The sequence below is a fragment of the Trichosurus vulpecula genome, chromosome 3 (assembly GCF_011100635.1).
Source record: "Trichosurus vulpecula isolate mTriVul1 chromosome 3, mTriVul1.pri, whole genome shotgun sequence".
In the NCBI taxonomy this organism is placed as follows: Eukaryota; Metazoa; Chordata; class Mammalia; order Diprotodontia; family Phalangeridae; genus Trichosurus; species Trichosurus vulpecula.
The window spans coordinates 51,649,160-51,667,796 of NC_050575.1; the positions used below are offsets into that span (position 1 = coordinate 51,649,160).

Sequence of the window (18,637 nt, forward strand, 5' to 3'; positions counted from 1 at the left end):
TCCCCACCCCCCCGCCAGCACTTAGCATTGAGAGCCTTCTACATAGTGGAAATAGATTAAAAAAATAAAATTCATGTTAATACAACCTTCTCATCTCATATTAATCTCTGATTCTATTAACTGTTCACATAAAGACTGATAAAAATCTTTCTATTTTTCCAGTAGCACTTTTGACACAGAACATCTTTACCAGTTCATATCTTAAGTGGCTTTTCTCTGTGGTTGACTACCTGCTAGTTACTCAAATAAGATCTATTGCTAAGCATATCATAAATAATCTGCTTTATATACAGATGGCTGCGTTCTAACCAGACTTAGTCATTCTGCAGCACTTATCAACTCCCACTGTGTGTAGAACGAAAATGCAGTGAAAAGAATGAAGCAAACAACTGACACCCTGAAATAAACAGAATGATATGGGACCAGTTTCTTTAAGGTTTTGTAGCCTTCAGAATTCTTTATATTCTGGACTATCTGCTAAGATAGTAGACTTTATTTGTGCTCCAAGCTCAAAATGTATAGATGTTCAACCTAGATGCTTAAGACAGCGAGATACAATTGGGTGAAAATGAGTGAAATGATTTATTTTTTTTCTACTTGACCCAATAGCTTTAGAATCTTAGGGAATAGATTATTACCTAGAACATGTAAAATTTCTGCTTTAATTTTAATTGGACTTCTGCTACAAAGTGGCTTCCTTCTCTCTTGCCATTGCAATTGTTTTTATGTTCATCGGGAAGATGCCTTCTGATTGAGAGTATTTCAAAATTTATTATTATTAGAGAAAGGGAATAAACATTTACATAGCACTTAACTACATGCCTGCCATTGTACTAAGCTCTTTACAATTATTATCTCATTTAATTCACACAGTGACCTTGAGAGGTATGATCCCCATTTTATAGTTGAGGAAACTGAGGCAAACTGAGGTTCAGGGACTTGGCCTGGGTCACAGAGCTAGAAAGTGTTTGAGGCTGGATTTGAACTCAGTGCTTCACAGACACTATACCCCCGAACTGCTTATGGTGGTTTTTGTTGTAGATTGTTGATAGGTCCCTCTACCAATGTTCATTAACATTTTCTCTGCTACTTATAGTCTTAGAGAGTTTCCTGGGACCCTCAGAGTTTAAGTGACTTTCTTAGGGTCACACAGCTAGTTTCTTTCAGAGAGGACCATTTGCTACTAGTTAAAGGCCTAAAGCCATTGGAGTGGCTGTGTCTCACTTAAATCCAATTCACTTGCAAGGTACCCTCCTGATGTCATTGGTCCTTTTGGAGAATGAAGGACAAACCACAATAACCGCAAAAGCCATAGGAGTCACAATGCCCCTGAGACTGCCAGTACTAGAACTTGAACCAAAGTCATCCTGACTATAGGGGAGAGAGTCTATACATTATATCAGGTATTATGATAATAATAATAAAATTAAAGAGAAAATATTCTATGATTAGAATAGTAGTACTTATTAATTGAATTTTTATTCTTTTATCATTATTAAATTTCAGTTTTAGGACAGAATCACAAAGTTAATAAGTGGAACTGGGATAGATGCCGAAAAGAGTCAGTAGTCAGTCAGTGGTGGTAATTGACAGACATGATCAATTGATTCACTTGTTCATTCATTCATTGAACTACCATGTAATAAGTAGCAACAGTATGCCAAACACTGTGCTCTAACCATCTCATTTCCTTTTTTGGGGGCTAGTTACAAGTACTACTAATAGGAAGGCTCCATGACTCTAACCATTTGTGGTCAGAAATGCCTTTGTGATTAGAGGTCCAGCTATCCAGCTCCCAGGCTCTGACATTCCACTTAAGTACAGGGTGTCTCTTGACTGGAGGACCATCATCCCTCCTCTTGAGACAGAAATTGGCATTCGGCCTAATCTCTACTCCCTACATGTTGAGGATTGAAAGAAACCATTTTATAAAAGAGTGGCCTTCAGCTCTCACCTGTTTTCTTCTGCCCTATGACTTACTAACTTCTCTAGGCTAAAATAGGTCACAAAAGGGGCCTAAATCTTTGATCCAGTAGTGTCCCATAAGCACAAGGTTGCATCACTGCCTTATTTTTTTACCTTTAACTTACATATTTAAAAAATTCCTAAAAGCTTTTCTGTGTGTTTTCTTGGTAAGTTCTTTGTAATGGTAATAAAGGTTATTGGTAGAACTAAATTCAGAGCTAGAATAATATGTAGACTATCTTCCTTCTCCAGGGACATGTAAATTGGATTGGCTAGGCTGTGAACAGAATTTATTGCAAAATCCAGAGTTGATGCAGGAGAAGCGTATGAAAAGTCTCCACTCTCTTGTTTGATTTTTCCAATTATACTCCTATTGCAGCTTCTGGGTGAGCGCTCAGAAAATTGTGGTACACTATGATTTGTATCAAAGACACAACCTTTTCTGCCCTTCTGTTTATCTTCAGCATCAGCTCTATATTCTGATTGTTCCTGAGGAATATGGCATGATTTCTCTTTGTTCAATGCTAGCTTGCATTGTTGTTTACAAGCCTCAGCTTGGAGATTGGGTCCTACTCCCAATCTCATTTGCTATGACTTTTCGCAAATTGTTTATGTTAAATCACTCATTTTCCTCACTTACCCACTATGTCTCACTTTTGCTTTCATCATCATCCTCCTCCTCTTCCTTCTCCTCCTCCTCCATCCATCATTCAATCAATCAACAGGCATTTCTTGAGCACCTACTGTGTTCCAGGTACTGATGATACAAAGGCACTCCCTGCCCTCAAGAAGCTTACATTCCATCAGGGAAGACAACATATATACTATATACATATATGAGTGTATATAAACTACAGATATTCCAGACCCTAAACTCCAAATAACTAATATCTGCCCTTCGGAAGCTTATACTCTGGAACAAGTTTTATTATGCTGATTTAATATCTAGTAACTAAACATGTACTAGGTATAGTAAAAACGAAATGAGTTTATTCAGAGAAGCAAGTTAAAAAAAAAAACGTTTAGTATAGACTGGATTCTAATGCATGTTTGCCAGGCACATCAGTTACACCCTGGGTTGTCACACATTTGCGAAGATACTTCTTCAGGGCATCCTGAAAAGACTACCAAAGTGTGTCTAAGCACCCCTGAATTGAAATGTGGTAAGTTAGGCATTTTCCTAGCAAGGTGGAAACATTAAAGCTTCTCAGCCAAAGGCCCATAAATCTGGCCATTGGAGTGCAATCCCTCCTCATACGCACTCCTCAGAGTTTTCAGCTTCCTTCAAAGGACAGATTAGGTACCACCTCCTTCGTAAGCCCTTTTCTGAATCCTCCCTGCTCTCCCCCCCACCCCCCACATAGTTCATCTTCTCTGTCTCACTGAATTACTCTGTACTAATTTGCATAAACTTTTTTAAAAATCTCTTTCTTTTGTGAATCTCCCAAATAGAAGGTCAGAAGGCTGTCTTTATTTTTATTTTTGTCTCTTTGTATTTCTAGTACTTAGTAACTTGAACATAGTGAATTCTGGATAAGTGGTGCTTTTTTTTTGTTTTGTTTTTAGAGTGAATTGATTTCTGATGTTAATGTTAAGAAAATCATGATCGGGAATCATCTTTCCTCCTGGAACAGAAATTGTCATTTGCGCTCTTAATGGGGCAGCTAGGTAGAACAATAGATAGAGTGATGATAGATAGATAGTGATAGATAGTCAGGATGACCTGAATTCAAATCCCGCCTAACATGCTTACCAGCTTTGTGACACCGTTCAAGTCATTTACCTTCTCCCAGCTTCATTTTCCTCATCTGTAAAATGAGGATCATAACAGTACCTACTTCCCAGAGTTAGTGTAAGATAATGTTTGTTAATAGACTTGCAGACAAACTATATAGTACAGTAATGTGTTTGCAAATACACAGCATGTTATAGTGTGCTATTGTAAATCCTAGCTATTATTATTAGCATCAAAATTCAGTTTAATTCAAAACTTTTTAGCATATCATCTTGGCTCTCAGATTCTCTATTTGACCTCATAGGAGAAATTCAGAGACCTATTAGGCTCTGTTTTCCCAGAGCAAATTCCTAATTTTCTTCTCTTGAGAGTCAACGGACAGGTCTTGTTCTGATTGGTACAGAAAACATTTATGACTCTTGGCCAGCGATTCTCATTTGTCGAGTCTTTACGTTTGTCACTGTTTGGGATGGTGGCAACTGAGGGGAGAATGTCTGGAGGGAGAATATCCCCTTTGGAACTCTTGGCAACCTTAGCAGTCTATTTCTCTGCTTCTCCATTATCTCAGCCTAGCCATTCACTTCCCAATCCTGGCTTGCACGCTTTGTTAGCTCCATTTCAAAACTAATTTTCTTTGGCTCATTTACCTAAACTGGACATAGATTAATGGCCTAACCATTGAAGACCCAAGCACATGTCTCTCCAGGAGTTTTCAGCTCACTGACCAAACTTCTTTTGCATCTGGAATGCTAGTATATTCCAAGATGGAGGTCAAGACACAAGAAGTCTCAAAAAGAGAGTAGCTCACTTCCTAATTAAATCATACCATAAATCCTGCATTTTTTAAATGCCTCATACAGCTAGACAGCAATGGCACTTATGAGCTCAAGAATGAAGTTTTCTTACTGAATAAAAAAAGCCCAAACTAACAGATACATTGCCTGGAGAAGGCAGGGGAAAAAAAATCTAAAAATTGTTCTCTTCCCCAATAAATTTTTGAAGATTAGTGAGACTTGATAACCATGGTTTCCTTTCTCATAGTCCTTAGATGGGAAATATGCCACCATCAATTTCATTCCCTGTATTACTGATGGAAATGAGCATTTCCCTTCCTGACTCAATAGGATGGCAGTGGAAATTCCCAGAAATCTTAAGCAGTTGACTTTCCTGCAGGCCAGCCTTTCATCCAGGAAGCCTATAATAGAAATTTAGGTATAGATACAGAGTTATAGATATAAGCGTATGTATAATTTCTGTATAATTTCTATGTACATATAACATGTATATGATGTGCATATATATTTCTATGGAACTTTACAGTTCGCCAAAACTTTTACATTTTCAGATTTTCAGTGTTTGCAAATTCCTCCCCTCCCAATTTATCATATGAGTTTTGAATAGTTTAGATGAGAAAACAATCAGGATCAAAGGACTGATAACTAACAAAGTGGGGACCAGAACACAGTTCTCTCTGCTGATTTTTTTACTCTCTCTACTATACCATACTCATGGCCAAGTTTCTTGGGTCCCTTGGGAAAATAATTTTGACTTGCAGAACATAAGAGAGATGGGCAGCTTCATTCCCTTCTGGTACAGAGGCCCCCAGGCTTCCAACAAAACTTCTAGTGCTGCCCAAACTGGTTTAAAATGTAATTGGGAAATGTTTAATAGAATAAATAGAAATGCAGTACAACATAGAAAATGTTTATTTGTAGTTTTCTGTGGCTAGTAGGGATCCATTCTATTTGAGAATCATTGTTCTGATGTCTAATTGACTTTTTTTTATTTAGATGCTTAACTTGAAATCTCTCTTGAAGACCATGTAAATAAGGCCATATAGTGATTACTGGTGGAATCAGGACCTAAATCCATACAGAGAGTCTTCCTGGTAGAATAAGGATTCCTAACTTCTAACCTGCAGACCTTTCTCTTCCAATATGCATCCCTCCATGTTTTGGACCGAATATTGTAAAGTCCTGCTTTTAAAAGTTCCCTGTAGTATTCCAGGATGTGCTCATGAAAAATTGGCATGTATTCATACCAAGTATGGTAGAGGATTGCCTCCAAAGTAATAGAACTGAGGAGTGGGGGATAGACTGTAAGGGGTTGATACTGTATCTTTGTCCATTGAATGCAAGCTAGTTGTTTATCAACTCAGAATAGTTAAGATTTCACTTCTCTTTTCTAGGTCTACAACTCAAACAAAGACATTCAGAGTGAAGGAAGTAAGTATGGCATGTTTGGAAGTTTTTTGTGGCTTGGGCTTGGGGTGGCTATTGCTACAGTGGTTGCTACTCCCAACATGGACACCAGGAGGGGCAGTGAGCATGCCAAATTTTGCTCTGACGCATTTTTAGAGTATTGCATGTTTTTCTCTCCTCTTTTCCTGCTAGCAATATCAGAGAAGCAATAGGAAACATATTGAAAGGGTCTACTCACCACTTAACATCTCTTCATCCATTAATACCTAGCTCCCCAGGAGACCTAGCCCATGTCTGAAGTCCAAACTCACTGCTTCTTCTGCAAGGCCTTGCTCACAAGATCAGGAGAAGAAATAATAACCTACGTAGCTGCATAATGATTCTCCCTTTTTTTTTTTAAAGTGGGGAGAAAGAAATACGGAGACAGAGAATTATGCTATAACATATTGATACGAATCTTGAAAGTTCCTTCAGACTAGTTTGTAATCTCTTTCCACTTCTTCTATCCCCTGGCTAAACAAAATTTCAAAGGACACTGAAATCCACTTAAAGATAATGGCTTCAGTATAACCATACTGAAACTGGTATGGGTGAGGTGTCCAGACTCCCAACTCTGAAGCAACTATTCCAGATCTCACAGAGATAGGGCTTTAAAATTCTGTTTTCATTCACATAAAAGTTGCTTTTAGGTAGCAAGACTTCAAAGAAACATCCTTCCTCTTTCCTCATAAAAGAAAAAAAAAACAAAAATTAAACCTTCCCACCCACCCCCCAAAACTCAATCAAATCTGAGAATGCCCTCCCCATCAAAAAACTTTAAATATATCATTTCCATGAATTCAGCTTCTGTCTGAAAAGCCAGCAGAGTAGTACTCTTTCCTATTGAGAATTAGTGGAAAAGTTTGATATTCTTTTTGACAGCCCTGTGTGGCACAGAGCTCCCTGCATTTTTACCCTCACAGAATGTCAGGATGAGTAAATAGCTATGTGGATAATACTGATCAGTAAACATGCTTGCTAAAATCTTTTTAGAATGCAGGTCAGGTATATGAATTATAATCCTAAAAATTGGGTAAGTATCTCCAAATTTGGTTATATAATCTGCTCAAAAATTTCTTATGCACCTTTTCTTCCTCTAGAGGTTCAGGACCATTGCTGCTAATTGCCAGTGACAACCTGCTCGGGGTGTGGTTAACCTATGAGTGGGTAGGGATCTTATTTCCCTCTCAATACTGGTGAGGATAGAGATGGAATAGAAATATGCAGGAACAGTATGGAGGTAGGGGAGGGAAGGTAAAATATTTGAATAGATAAGGTAAATCATTCATACAGACTGGGATGCACTGATTCTGTAATAGATAAAGGTATTGGAGAAAAATTGGAGTAGCTGTGAATAGATGTCATTAACCAGAAAATCTGTGCCTATGATATTCTGCCACCTCTCCTCAATCTGGAGAAAGTGCATTGTAATAATAGCTACCAATCATATGGCACTTTAAGATCTGCAAAACACTTTACATGTATTATTTCATTTGAACCTCACAACAATCCTGTAGAGGTGGAATCCCTATCAGGCCCATTCCCATGAGCGTCTCATTTTCTTATATTGTATGCAGTTTCCTCAACCATCTGAGCCCTGCCACTGGCTCCTTGTGGGAATATGGGACAATCATTTGTTTCACTTATCTGCTCTATAAAATGGCAACGGTAATCCATGCCCTACCTGGCACATGGGATTGCTCTGGGAAAGGAATAATTGTATACCTTGAAGTGATATATAAATTTGAGTTATTACTATTCCTATTCCTCACTTAGGCTAGTTATCATCTCTTGCTTAGTTATAAATCCTTTGTTGGATCAAGGGGTGGGGGAGATAAGAGAGGAATATTTTTTAAAATGTCCCGTCCACTTCTAACAATCACATAAATGAAAATTATTTCCAGGAACTTAGACTCTTTACTATTAAACAACTATTGCTTTAGAGTGTGATCTACGTACATTCGGGCTAAGCCAAAGAATCTTTCATCTTGTTTCTCCTCGGTAGCTTCTCCCCCATTTACACCCACTCGGCCTACTATAATCAGAACTCTCAGAGGGTAAGATGTCTGTGATATTTACTGCCTCTTCTGAGATTCTTGTTCACTTTTATCACTTCTGAAATTCCAAGAAAGGAATCGGCAGGGATCTGAGTCCGCATGTTTTATTGCAGGATCTCTGTGTTGTTCAGTGGTACAATCATGTCTGATTCTTCATGACCTTGTGGACCATACCGTCCATGGGGTTTGCTTAGCGAGTATACTGGCATGGTTTGTCATTTCCTTCTCCAGTGCATTAAGGCAGACAGAGGTTAAGTGACTTGCGCAGGGTCACATAGCTAGCAAGTGTTTGAGGCTGGATTTGAACTAAGGTCCTGACTCTAGGCCTAGCGTTCTGTCTGTTGAGCCAAGTAGTTGCCACTCTCAGACTTTCAAGAAAAAGCACCTAGATGTAGATCCCCAGATTTTAGCTTACATTTGCTTCTCTTCATTGGCATAAAGTATATTGGGGGGTGGCAGAGGGTGAAATGGTCTCACAAATGGAAGTCTGTTGAGTATTAATGCCAGTTGCCAATATAATTATAGCCACAGTCTAAGGAGAGCATACCCCCCAACCTCTGCCCAATCCAAAAAAAACACAAAATAGTCCTCTATTCCTTTGTTACTACTGTTAGACTTTCACCAAGTAATCTCTTTCCAAGAGGACCAGTTCATCCCAGGAGGAGTGTCTGGAAAGCAAAACTCTTTCGCAGTGATCTATCTTCTTCCTTTCTACTTCCTCCTAATTCTCCTTTATCTTATTCTAATTCCAACAGGCATTTATTAGGCACCTACTAAGTGCCAGGTAGGTTTCTGATTGGTAGGGATAAAAAGAAAAGCAAAAACAATCTTGGCAATCAGGGAACTCACAGTCTAATGAGTGAGGTTGTAAGCCCCTGGAGGCCAGGGCCTGCACTCTGCCATCATTTGTATTTCCATTGCTTAACACAGCATTTGGTAAAAGTAAGCACTCAATAAATATTTATTGACTGACTGGGATGCACACACACACAAACACACATATGCATACACATACTATAGTAAATTAGAGACAATTTGGAAGGATTGGGAGACTGGAATGACTTTTTGCCAGAAAAAGGTATGAGTTTCCCTCCCCTAAATCTATATCTCAAAAGAATAAAAAAAGACTTAGCCTTCTAGTCACCTACCCATTTGGTAGCTGCCATTGTTTTTGGTATTTTTGCTTCTGAGAAGCACCAGGCTGGACTTTGGTTTAGAATCCCCGCATTCACACTGTCTTTATTTACTTATCTTATTGCAGCATACCTTTAAGCTTGCCTTTCCCAGTTATCCCAGATTGATACCCCTGTGAGGAGTGGCTGTTGCTTGTTTTGTTCTTGTTGGTTTGTTTTTGTTTTTAAAATTAGTGGCTTGAAGACAATTGAAAGGAGAGAAGGATTAGGCCACCAGCCTGCTGTTTTCCTGTAACACCACATGAGGAACAGTCATAAGGCTATAAAAGTTCTCAGAGAGGATAAGATTAATTTAGAAGAATTAGGAAAGGACAAACTCTCATAGCCTGAGGTAGAGTTCCTTCTAAGTCTTGGATTTAATCAACATAAATAAATGTCACAGCCTTCTTACCTATTAAAGTTTGGTCTGTTCACAGAAAAAAGTGTCACAAACAGTTGCTCTCCTGTGGACTATCTCACTGTGGGGATATAAATCCCTTAGTCCCAACCTCATAGCTTCACTTTCTTCAATACAAGTATTGACTAGAATTCTGTAGCTTAAGCCTATTCCAGTCCAAGAAACATGCCCAGATTGCCCCAGGCCTACCTCCTTATTCACTCTGGGGCCAAGCTCAACCAGGAGCATCAAAAATACTTTGCAATATTGTTTTGCTTCTGTTACTTTGTTTACTCTTCCTCCATTTATCCCCTACTTGGACCTTTTAAGAGATAAAGGTGTAAATATCTTTCCTTTTGTAGGTCTTATGTCTATAAGCTTCTATTAAAATACTTTTAGGGAATGTATGTCACTGTACCACTTGAAGGGAAGCATATCATCGCAGATAGAGAGCTTCTCTAGAAGACAGGAAGAGCTGTGTTCAGATTACATTTCTGACTTACAGTGGCTCTCTGACCTGGTTTGAGTGTCCTATGAAGCTCTCTACAAAAAGGAGAGAGAGTTGGAGAGTTCATGCCAGCCTTCATTGGTAGAGGCATTCACCTCTGTGGCAGTTTCCTGATACCACAGGCCTAACCAAAAACTGACCACAAACAAAATGGAGTATACAAGAAGAACCCACCACGTTTGCCCTTATTAGTTTACGATCAACTTATGATACAGACAATAAAGCTACAGTAGGCAGGTAGAAGAAATTGTGCTATTGATTAAAACACTAAAGTGTCTGTCTATACTCATATTGACGTGGAAGGAATGTAAAAGTTTATTTAGTTTGAATATGGGTCCAAGAATGATGATCATTCTCCAGGCAGGGATGAAAATATAGCAATACTCTTCTCACTTAGCAGCTGAAAATGTAGCTTCACCCATCTCTTCCGTTTTTAATACCTCTTCTCTCTGTGCCAGTTTTCATTTTAGACAGAAATTCTAGCATAAGAATTTGTTGTGTTTGAAGAATTCTGAGAAGCTCATTGGACTTTGTCAGCATGTACCTTAGTAACACTCCAATGAGGATGGAAAAACTGAGAAAGGAGAAATGATTTGCCCTTATCTAGACCGTGAAAGAACTAGAATGGGCAATGTCATCTTCTTTGTCAGTCTTTGTCCTTGTATCAGGGCCACAGGGCCATGTACATTCAAAAGGACTGCTCACAAAGAGCATGCAGACTCCCAGAATCTCAGTTAGAAGGTAATCGATAGACCAATACTATTTTGACTTTCTGGACTTCCGTACCATGCTTCAGCTGCCTTCTATACATGTCCAAACTCAACATATTCAAAACTGAATTCATTATCTTTTCACCCAAACTTTCCTTCTTCCCAACTTCCCTTTCACTTTCAAAGGTACCAGTCACCAAGGTTCACAACTTGGATGTAATCTTCAGATCCTCATTTTTTTAATCCCTCTCCCTCCATATCCAATCTGTTGCCAAGACTTTTGTAACTTGTCTAGCAAATGTCCCCTTTCTCTCCTCTGACACCGCCACCAGCCTGATACAGGCCCTCATCACCTCGTGCCTGGACTTCTGCAATTCTCCCAGCCACAAGTATCTCTGCACTCCATTCCATACTCCATCCAACAGTCAGAAATGATCTATCTAAAACACACATCTAACCATGTCAAGTTGCCATCTCCTCCTAGATACACTTTTTCACCTTAATAACATCCCTTGTGTATTCCTCCTTCTCTACCACTACCTTTCTTCCTAGCCCTGGGTCATGGTGATAGCCTGCTGGTCGGTCTCCTGTCTCAAGTCTCTCCTGACTTCAAACCACCTTTCACTCAGCTGTCAATGTGATCTTCCTAAAGCGCAGATCTGGACATTTCCCTTCTCAGCCTAGCCAACTCCAGTGGCTCACTATCATCTCCAGAAACAAGTGTAAAATCTTATTTAGCTTTTAAAGCCTTTCATAACCTTGCACCTTCCTGCTGCCTACTGTGCAGTCAGTGACACTGGCCTCCTTTTTGCTCGGAGAGACACTTCATTTCTCCAGGCATTTTCTTTGGCTGTCCCTCATGTCTGGAATGCTCTCATTTCTCATCTGTCTCTTTATTCCCTGGCCTTCAAGTCCCAGCTAAAGTCCCACCTCCAGGAAGCCTTTCCTTATCCCCCTTAATTCTGTTCTATTGAATGTTCCCTCTATTGATTATTTCAGATTTATCCTGTGTATTTTTTTTATATAGTTGTCTAAATGTTGTCCGTGATAAGACTAAGTTCTTTGAGGACGTGGGTTATTTTTGCCTTTCTTTGTATCCTCAGTGTCTAGCACAATACCTGGCACATGCTAAGTGCTTAGGATTGTTTATTGACTGACTGTCTGACTGAATGATTGATTGGAAGATCCACCTGCCCTTAAAGTTCCCTTCTCCACTTGATGAGGTCCTTCATTCGTCTTCAGGCTCCAACTCTGACTCTGGACTACATGGGGACCCATGTGGGTACATTCCCTAACCCTTTTGTGTGTTGTCTTCCCCATTAAAATATAAACTTGAGACCAGGGACTAACTTTCTTTTTGCTTATATTTGTATTCCTAGCATTTAGCAAAGTGCCTGGTAAGCACTTAGTAAATGCTTATTGACTTGATTTACCTTGACAGAGCCAAAAATCCTCTCTGTAACATCCAGGTCATGCAGTCTTCAATTGAAGGCCTTCAGTAAGGGTGAACCCGCTAGTTCTGAAAACAAACCATTCACCTTTGGGGAGGCTTTTATTGTAAAGAAGCTTATCCTCATAAGGAACAGACATCTGTCTGTCTGCCACTTTTTAATATTGGTCTGTATTCCACTTTGTGATATTAAGCCCAAGAAAGGTAATCCCTTTTCAGTATGACACCTATCCAGACACTTGGACACAGTCACCTCTTTTTTCCTCTGGACTAAATTTCCCCCAGTCTGCCAACCTTGTCTTCGTGCAGCATGGTTTCAAGTCCCTTCTCCATCCTAACTTTCTGTAGGACTTGCTGTGGCCAAAACTGTGTTCTGGTCATACCACATACTTTAAGTCTAGTTATTTTCTACCAACTTTTCTTGATACTTCCTTGATGAGCTCTTAATTAGTGTGAAAAACAGTGAGCTTACAATCAAAAGACCTGCTTTAGTAAACTACTCCTATGACCTTGGTTAAGTCAGTTAACCTTTCTTGGCCTCAATTTCCTCATCTGTCAAGTGAAAGGGGTAAAAGAGAAGGCCACCAAGGTTGCATCCAGCTCTGAATCTTTATGAATTAATGGTACCAGTCAGAAAGCCTTTGCCCTGAGCTGAGAGAAAATTCAATCCTTTCTTCCTCCCTTTCCCTGGCTGCCAGTCACGTGTCTGTGTTTACTCTCTGGTGAGCAGGTTCAGAACCTTAACCTGGCCTGCAGCACTCCCACAAGGATTAGGTAACAAAACAAAAGCAGCTTTATAGAGTGTTTCTGTCATGCACACTCCTCCTTTCTAAGATTGTAATTTAGGGCAGGCCCCTCAGTGGCATCTTCTGAGGGCCATTTCCTTTATAAGGCAAGGGGGTAAGCTTGTTCAGATGGGAAGGATCATCAAGATTCTCTTATATTTCATGATAGTTTGAACATTGATCCACAACAGTACCACTGATCAAGGTGTGTTAGTTTGCCCTATTATAAATAAATTTTTAAAAAGATTCTAATTCTTAGACATCATTGGAAGAACGAAGAAGCTTTTAAGGTCTAAAGTACTTCCCAAAGGATTATTGGGAAACTAGACTGCCCTGTGAAAGTGGGAAAGAAGAGAAGGAAAGAAAAATGAAAGGAAGAAAAAAAACCTTAAATTTTATTTCTTTTCATTCAGTTGTAGTCAGTCCTTCATAGGAGTCTCATCATAATTAGGATACCATTGATTTAAGAGGAAGAGGGGGAACACCGAGGGCAACTAGGATCCCTTTGGGATCACAGCCATCTGTTTGCTTCCAGGTCCCTGGGTTTATAACCCAGGTTCGTGGGTTATAAATAGAACATTTCCCCTTTTAAACCTGAGAAGGAGTGAAGGCATTAATAGGTGTTTTAGTCTGGCCTCCCATGAACCAAGCTTCTCTGGCTCTTGGGGCAGTCAGCTGAACATCCCTTCATCTCGAGCTTTCCATCCGTGCCTGCCAGGACTGACAGATAAAACGGCAGATGACTTACTCCTCCTGCATTATTTCCATCCCTTCATGCTCCTTTCTTTCTTTGCTTTTTTTTTTCCTCCCTAAGAAAGACTTCTGTGACAGTTGCTTTCCTTAAGAGAGCCATAGCTGAGGAGAGCTGGGGTAACTAGCTCCCAGTGGTCGCTAACTTTCTCAGCCTTGTTTTCTTTGTAGGAGTCATGTGTTCCACATCACTGCCATTGGCAGCAGTGATCTTGAAATATATTTAGATGAGAGGTAACACCCTCGCTGAAGAATAGTCAGATGGTGTGCTATCTCACATCTCTGAAGGGGCAGAGGTATTCAATAAGGCTGGATTTTCTCAAGCATTCTAAACTGGCTTCTCTTTGCCATTTTGTGAGGCAACTGCTTAGGGCTGGTATATGATTTTCCTAGGTTATCAGGGAAGTTTAGATTTGTGATTATCATCCTCATTTTTCAGGGAAGGAAACTGAGACCAAGAGATCCTTAGAGATCATTTAGTTCCCACTCCCTTATTTTATAGATGATAGAAGAATGACTTGCCAAAGATCTCTTGGTGAGTAATAAGAACTGGGATATGAACTCATGAATTCTGTCTCCAAAGCCTGTGTTCTTTCTCATTTTCCAAGTATTTTAGTATTATTTATTATTTTCCTGACTTCTCTTGAATATTTTAACTAAGAGTCTTTTCTTTTCCTAGCCAACCCACCATTCTAAGGCCCCCAAAGATCCAGCAACTAGAAATATGGGACAAAAACAGTATAAGGCTTAGGCATTCCCAACCTCTTTTTTTCAGTGATGTGGCTAGAAATGCCTGGCTGATTCCACTGCCAGGTGCCTCCTGGCATGTTTTACTCATTGAGATATAGTCTATACCCTAGCACCCCATGTTGAGTTTGGGTCAGTGACAGGGACTGGACGCTTGCTGCTTTTTTGGCAGCTGAGGCTTGGTGGAAAGGGGGTGGTAAGGCAGATTTTTGTCAAAACCACCACCAAGTTATAGAATTTCAGTTAGGCTTGATGCTAACTTTCTGCTTGCAAGGGCACTAGGATGCTCTTTCCCCTGGGACCTCTGAGATCAGTGCAGATTACAATTTGGCCTATGAGTCTTATGACTCATCTGAGGCTAGTTAGCCCCCAAGATCGTTGTATGAACCTCATTGGCCATGGCCAGGATCTTATTTTATAAAACCTGATTCCCATGTAAACAAGTGACCCCTCAGAGCAACTGAAGGGCAGAGAACAAGTAATAGCAAGAAGACCTTGGTGCATAAAGTGGATTGAAAGAACACTAACCATGTACCATTTTCAGAGAAAACAGGAATGTTCTACTTTTGGTTGAAAAATCAATGTGGTCTGTCCAGGCCGCAAGGCAGGAGGCAATTGAGGCCGCTGCACTGTAACTCATTCTCAGGATATTTGCCATCCTACGTGAGACAAATGGTCCTGATTAGGCTGGTTGGAATTACTGTGTGTGCCCTGACACTTCTATTTCCTGGCTGCCTCTTATCTGGAAATTTAAGGTGGATTGGCTGATTGTGGAGGAGAGATACAAGATGAAAAATATCATGGAGAAAATCCCTCCAAAATGTGTCTATGCTGCCCAATGTGCTTAAATTTTTCAGTAGGAACTGCCTCTCTACCCTGCTAAGCCTTAACAGTGATCTGAAGTACCCAATGGGGAGTGAGTGGCAGTATAGATTTTGCAGTGCAACATAGAATTGAAAAATACTTTCAGTTTTGACTTTGGAATATGTCATCCTTCCCCCACTTCATTAGATTTGCTATCTTAATTATGTTTAGCTTCAGTTAATATTCAGATTAATTTATAGCCGCTGAATACCTATCCCCATGCTGCAAGTAAGGAGAGAGGGACCTGGATTGCCAGAGAGAAAGCTAGAAGGAGCTGCCCTGAGGGAACTTAACTAGATGAAATATTATGTCTTGGTAGTCCATGAAGTAAATCATTTGCAAAGGGTTGATTGAATCAGTCCACAAGCATAAAGGACCTACTGTGTGCCAGGTGTTGGAGCAATCACTTGAGATACAAAGACAAAAAGAAAATAACTCAGCTCTCAGAAAACTATATTCTTGGGGGTGGGAGCAAGCAGCATATAAGTAAGTAAATGAAAACTAATTTCTTTGGGGGAGGTACCAACAGTGGGGGAATCAGGGAAGGGTTCCTGTAGGAAGCAACCCCTGAGCTAGGCTTGAGTAGGAGCTGAGGATACTATAAGGGTAAAGAGTACCTTCTAGACATAGAGATGGGATATGGAGAGTCATGTATGAAGAATAGCAAATAGTCTCGTCTGCATGGAAGAGGAATAATTGATAATAATCTTAGAAAGGTAAGTTGGAACCAGATTACGAAGGGTTTTAAATTCCACACAGAAGAGTTTGTTTGTACTCCCATGGTCAGCAGGAAGCACCCGGAGTTTTTTGAGGAAGGGAGTGACATGTGGTCAGAACTGTGACGGATGGATTGAAGTGCAGGCTTGAAGATTAATTAGGCAGTGATAATGGCCTGAACTAGGGTGGCCATGAGTGGAGAGGACAGGACAGATAGGAGAGAAGAAGAATCAACAAAACTTAGCTACTGAATCATTAGAACAATAGCTGGATTGGCAGCTAGGTGGTACAGTGGATTGAGCACTGGCTCTGGAGTCAGGAGGACCTGAGGTCAAATCCAGCCTCAGACACGTACTAGCTGTGTGACCCTGGTCAAGTCACTTAACCCTGATTGCCTCTATAAAACAAAACAATGGTTGGAGTATCGAATGAGGTAAAATATATAAGGCACTTTACAAACCTAATGCTGAGTACTAGAATATACGCTCATTATAAGTAGGGATTGTTTCATTGTTTGTGCGCCTTTCACAGGGCCTGGCAGGTCGTATCTATTTAATAAATACTTGCTGATTGATTGATGTGTAGAGTGTGTAAGGATAAAGAATTGAGAATGATTCAGAGTTTGTGAATTTGGATGAGGGTGTGCACAACACACATAGAGCAGCTAGGAGGAAGGGAAGGAAAGATGATGAATTCTGTTTTGGACATGTTGTGTTTGAAATGCTCACTGCCCATGCAGTTGGGAATAGGCAGGTGGTAATTGCAGGCCTGGAAGCTTGGGAGAGAGACTTAGGCCAAATATGTAAATCTGGGAGTTATGTAGTGGGATAATTCAGACCATGAGAGCTGACAAAATCATCTAGAAAGGGAATGTAGACAGCAAAGAGGGCCCAGGGCAGAACCTTGGAGTAGGGAATGGGACATGTATGAGGAAACAGCAAAGGAAACTAAAGGTGGTCAGACAGGAGGAGAGCCAAGGGAAAACAGCATTACCAAAACCCAGAGAGGAGTCAGTCGGTCAGTGAACATTTATTAAGTGCCTACTGTGTGCCAGGCAGTGTGTTAAATGCTGGGGATATAAAGAGAAGCAGAAGACAATCCCTGATCTCGAGGAACTCACAGTCTGGTGGGGGAATCAACCTGCAAATAAATGTAGATAAAGAAGATATACAGGATGAACTGGAGATGATAAGCAGAAGGAAGACACTGGAATGAGGAGGAAGAGGTAAGGTCTTTCTGTAGAAGGTGGGATTTTAGCTGAGATTTGAAGGAAGATAAGGAAGCCAGAAAAACATTTCAGGCATGGGGGACAGACAGTGAAAATGCCCAGAGTCAGGAGATAGATTGTCTATACAGTAGGTGGAGGGGAGGAAGTTATAAGAATACTGTAGAGGTAGGAAGGGACCAGGTTCTGAGGAGCTTTAAAAGCCAAATAAAGGATTCTATATTGGATTGGGGAGGTGATCGTGAGCTCTAGAGTTGACCATGTTAGAGGAGTGAGATGGTCAGATCACTTTGACAGATGAGTGGAGCATGAATTGGAGTGGGGAGAGACTTGAGACAGGGAGACCGACTAGCAGGCTATCACAATGGTCTAGATATAAGGTTATGAAGCCCCACACCAGGGTGGTAGCAGTGTCAGAGAAGAGGAGGAATGTATAAGAGTTGTTATGAATGTTATGGGGTGGGGGAAGTATCCAGGAGGGAATGGAAGTCAACACTGTTAGATATTTCAAAGTACTCAAAATGGATCAACTTGAGAGGTCAGCGGTCAGTAGAAAACAGTTTCAGTTGAATGATGAGGTTGGGAGCCAGAGCAGCAGGTTGAGAAGCAAGTGAGACCAATGTAAGTAGCTTTTGGTAGGACTTTGCCATGCAAGAGAGGAGATGATAGCTTGAGTTTATGGTGGATTCAAGTGAAAGGTTTTCAGTATGCAGGAGACCTAGCTATGTTTGTAGGGAGAAGAGAAGGAACAAATAGAGATTGAAGATAAGAGATGAGGTGGGGTATGATTTGGGGAGCAATTTGTTAGTGGAGATAAAAGGCAATAGGACCAAAGGTGTGAGTAGTGTGGCTGGCCTTCATGAAGAGAAAGGCCACCTCTTCATTAGAGGCTAGAGAGAATGGGGGATTATGTCAAGGGATTTGAGGATGTGGAATAGGGAAGAAGAGAGAACTCAAGGCGAATGAGGTCCCCTCCTCAAGAGGATAGAGAAAGAAGGTGATGTGGGAAGCTCAGAGAGAGAAGAGAATGTTTGAAATAGCCAGTTTAGAGAATGTGATAGGGAAGAGTAAAAGGATTGTCTTATGAAGTAGCTAGCTTAAATTAGATGACATAAATTTGTAATGGACCTAGTCAGCAGGTGGATGTGACTTCCTCCATCACCATTCAGCATCATGTCAGTAGGATAGGAGGAAGTGGATCATGGGGGAAATTCTTATTGGGTTTGGCAAACAGTGAATAGCTCTAGAACAAAGGGGCAAGGGATTCAAAAGTCAAGGATGTAGCATTGAACTGGTTAACTATTTGTTCAAGATT

The 18,637-nt window shown here is 40.4% G+C and overlaps 1 protein-coding gene across 1 annotated transcript in view; it reads left to right on the top strand.

Annotated features, from left to right (window-relative positions):
- Positions 1–18,637, top strand: part of ARHGAP26 (Rho GTPase activating protein 26) — a 531,098-nt gene that overhangs the window by 282,721 nt on the left and 229,740 nt on the right. Inside the window, exon 12 of the mRNA XM_036749095.1 lies at positions 5,889–5,925. Coding sequence (XP_036604990.1) covers positions 5,889–5,925 — 37 coding nt within the window. The remainder of the gene's footprint in view (positions 1–5,888; positions 5,926–18,637) is intronic.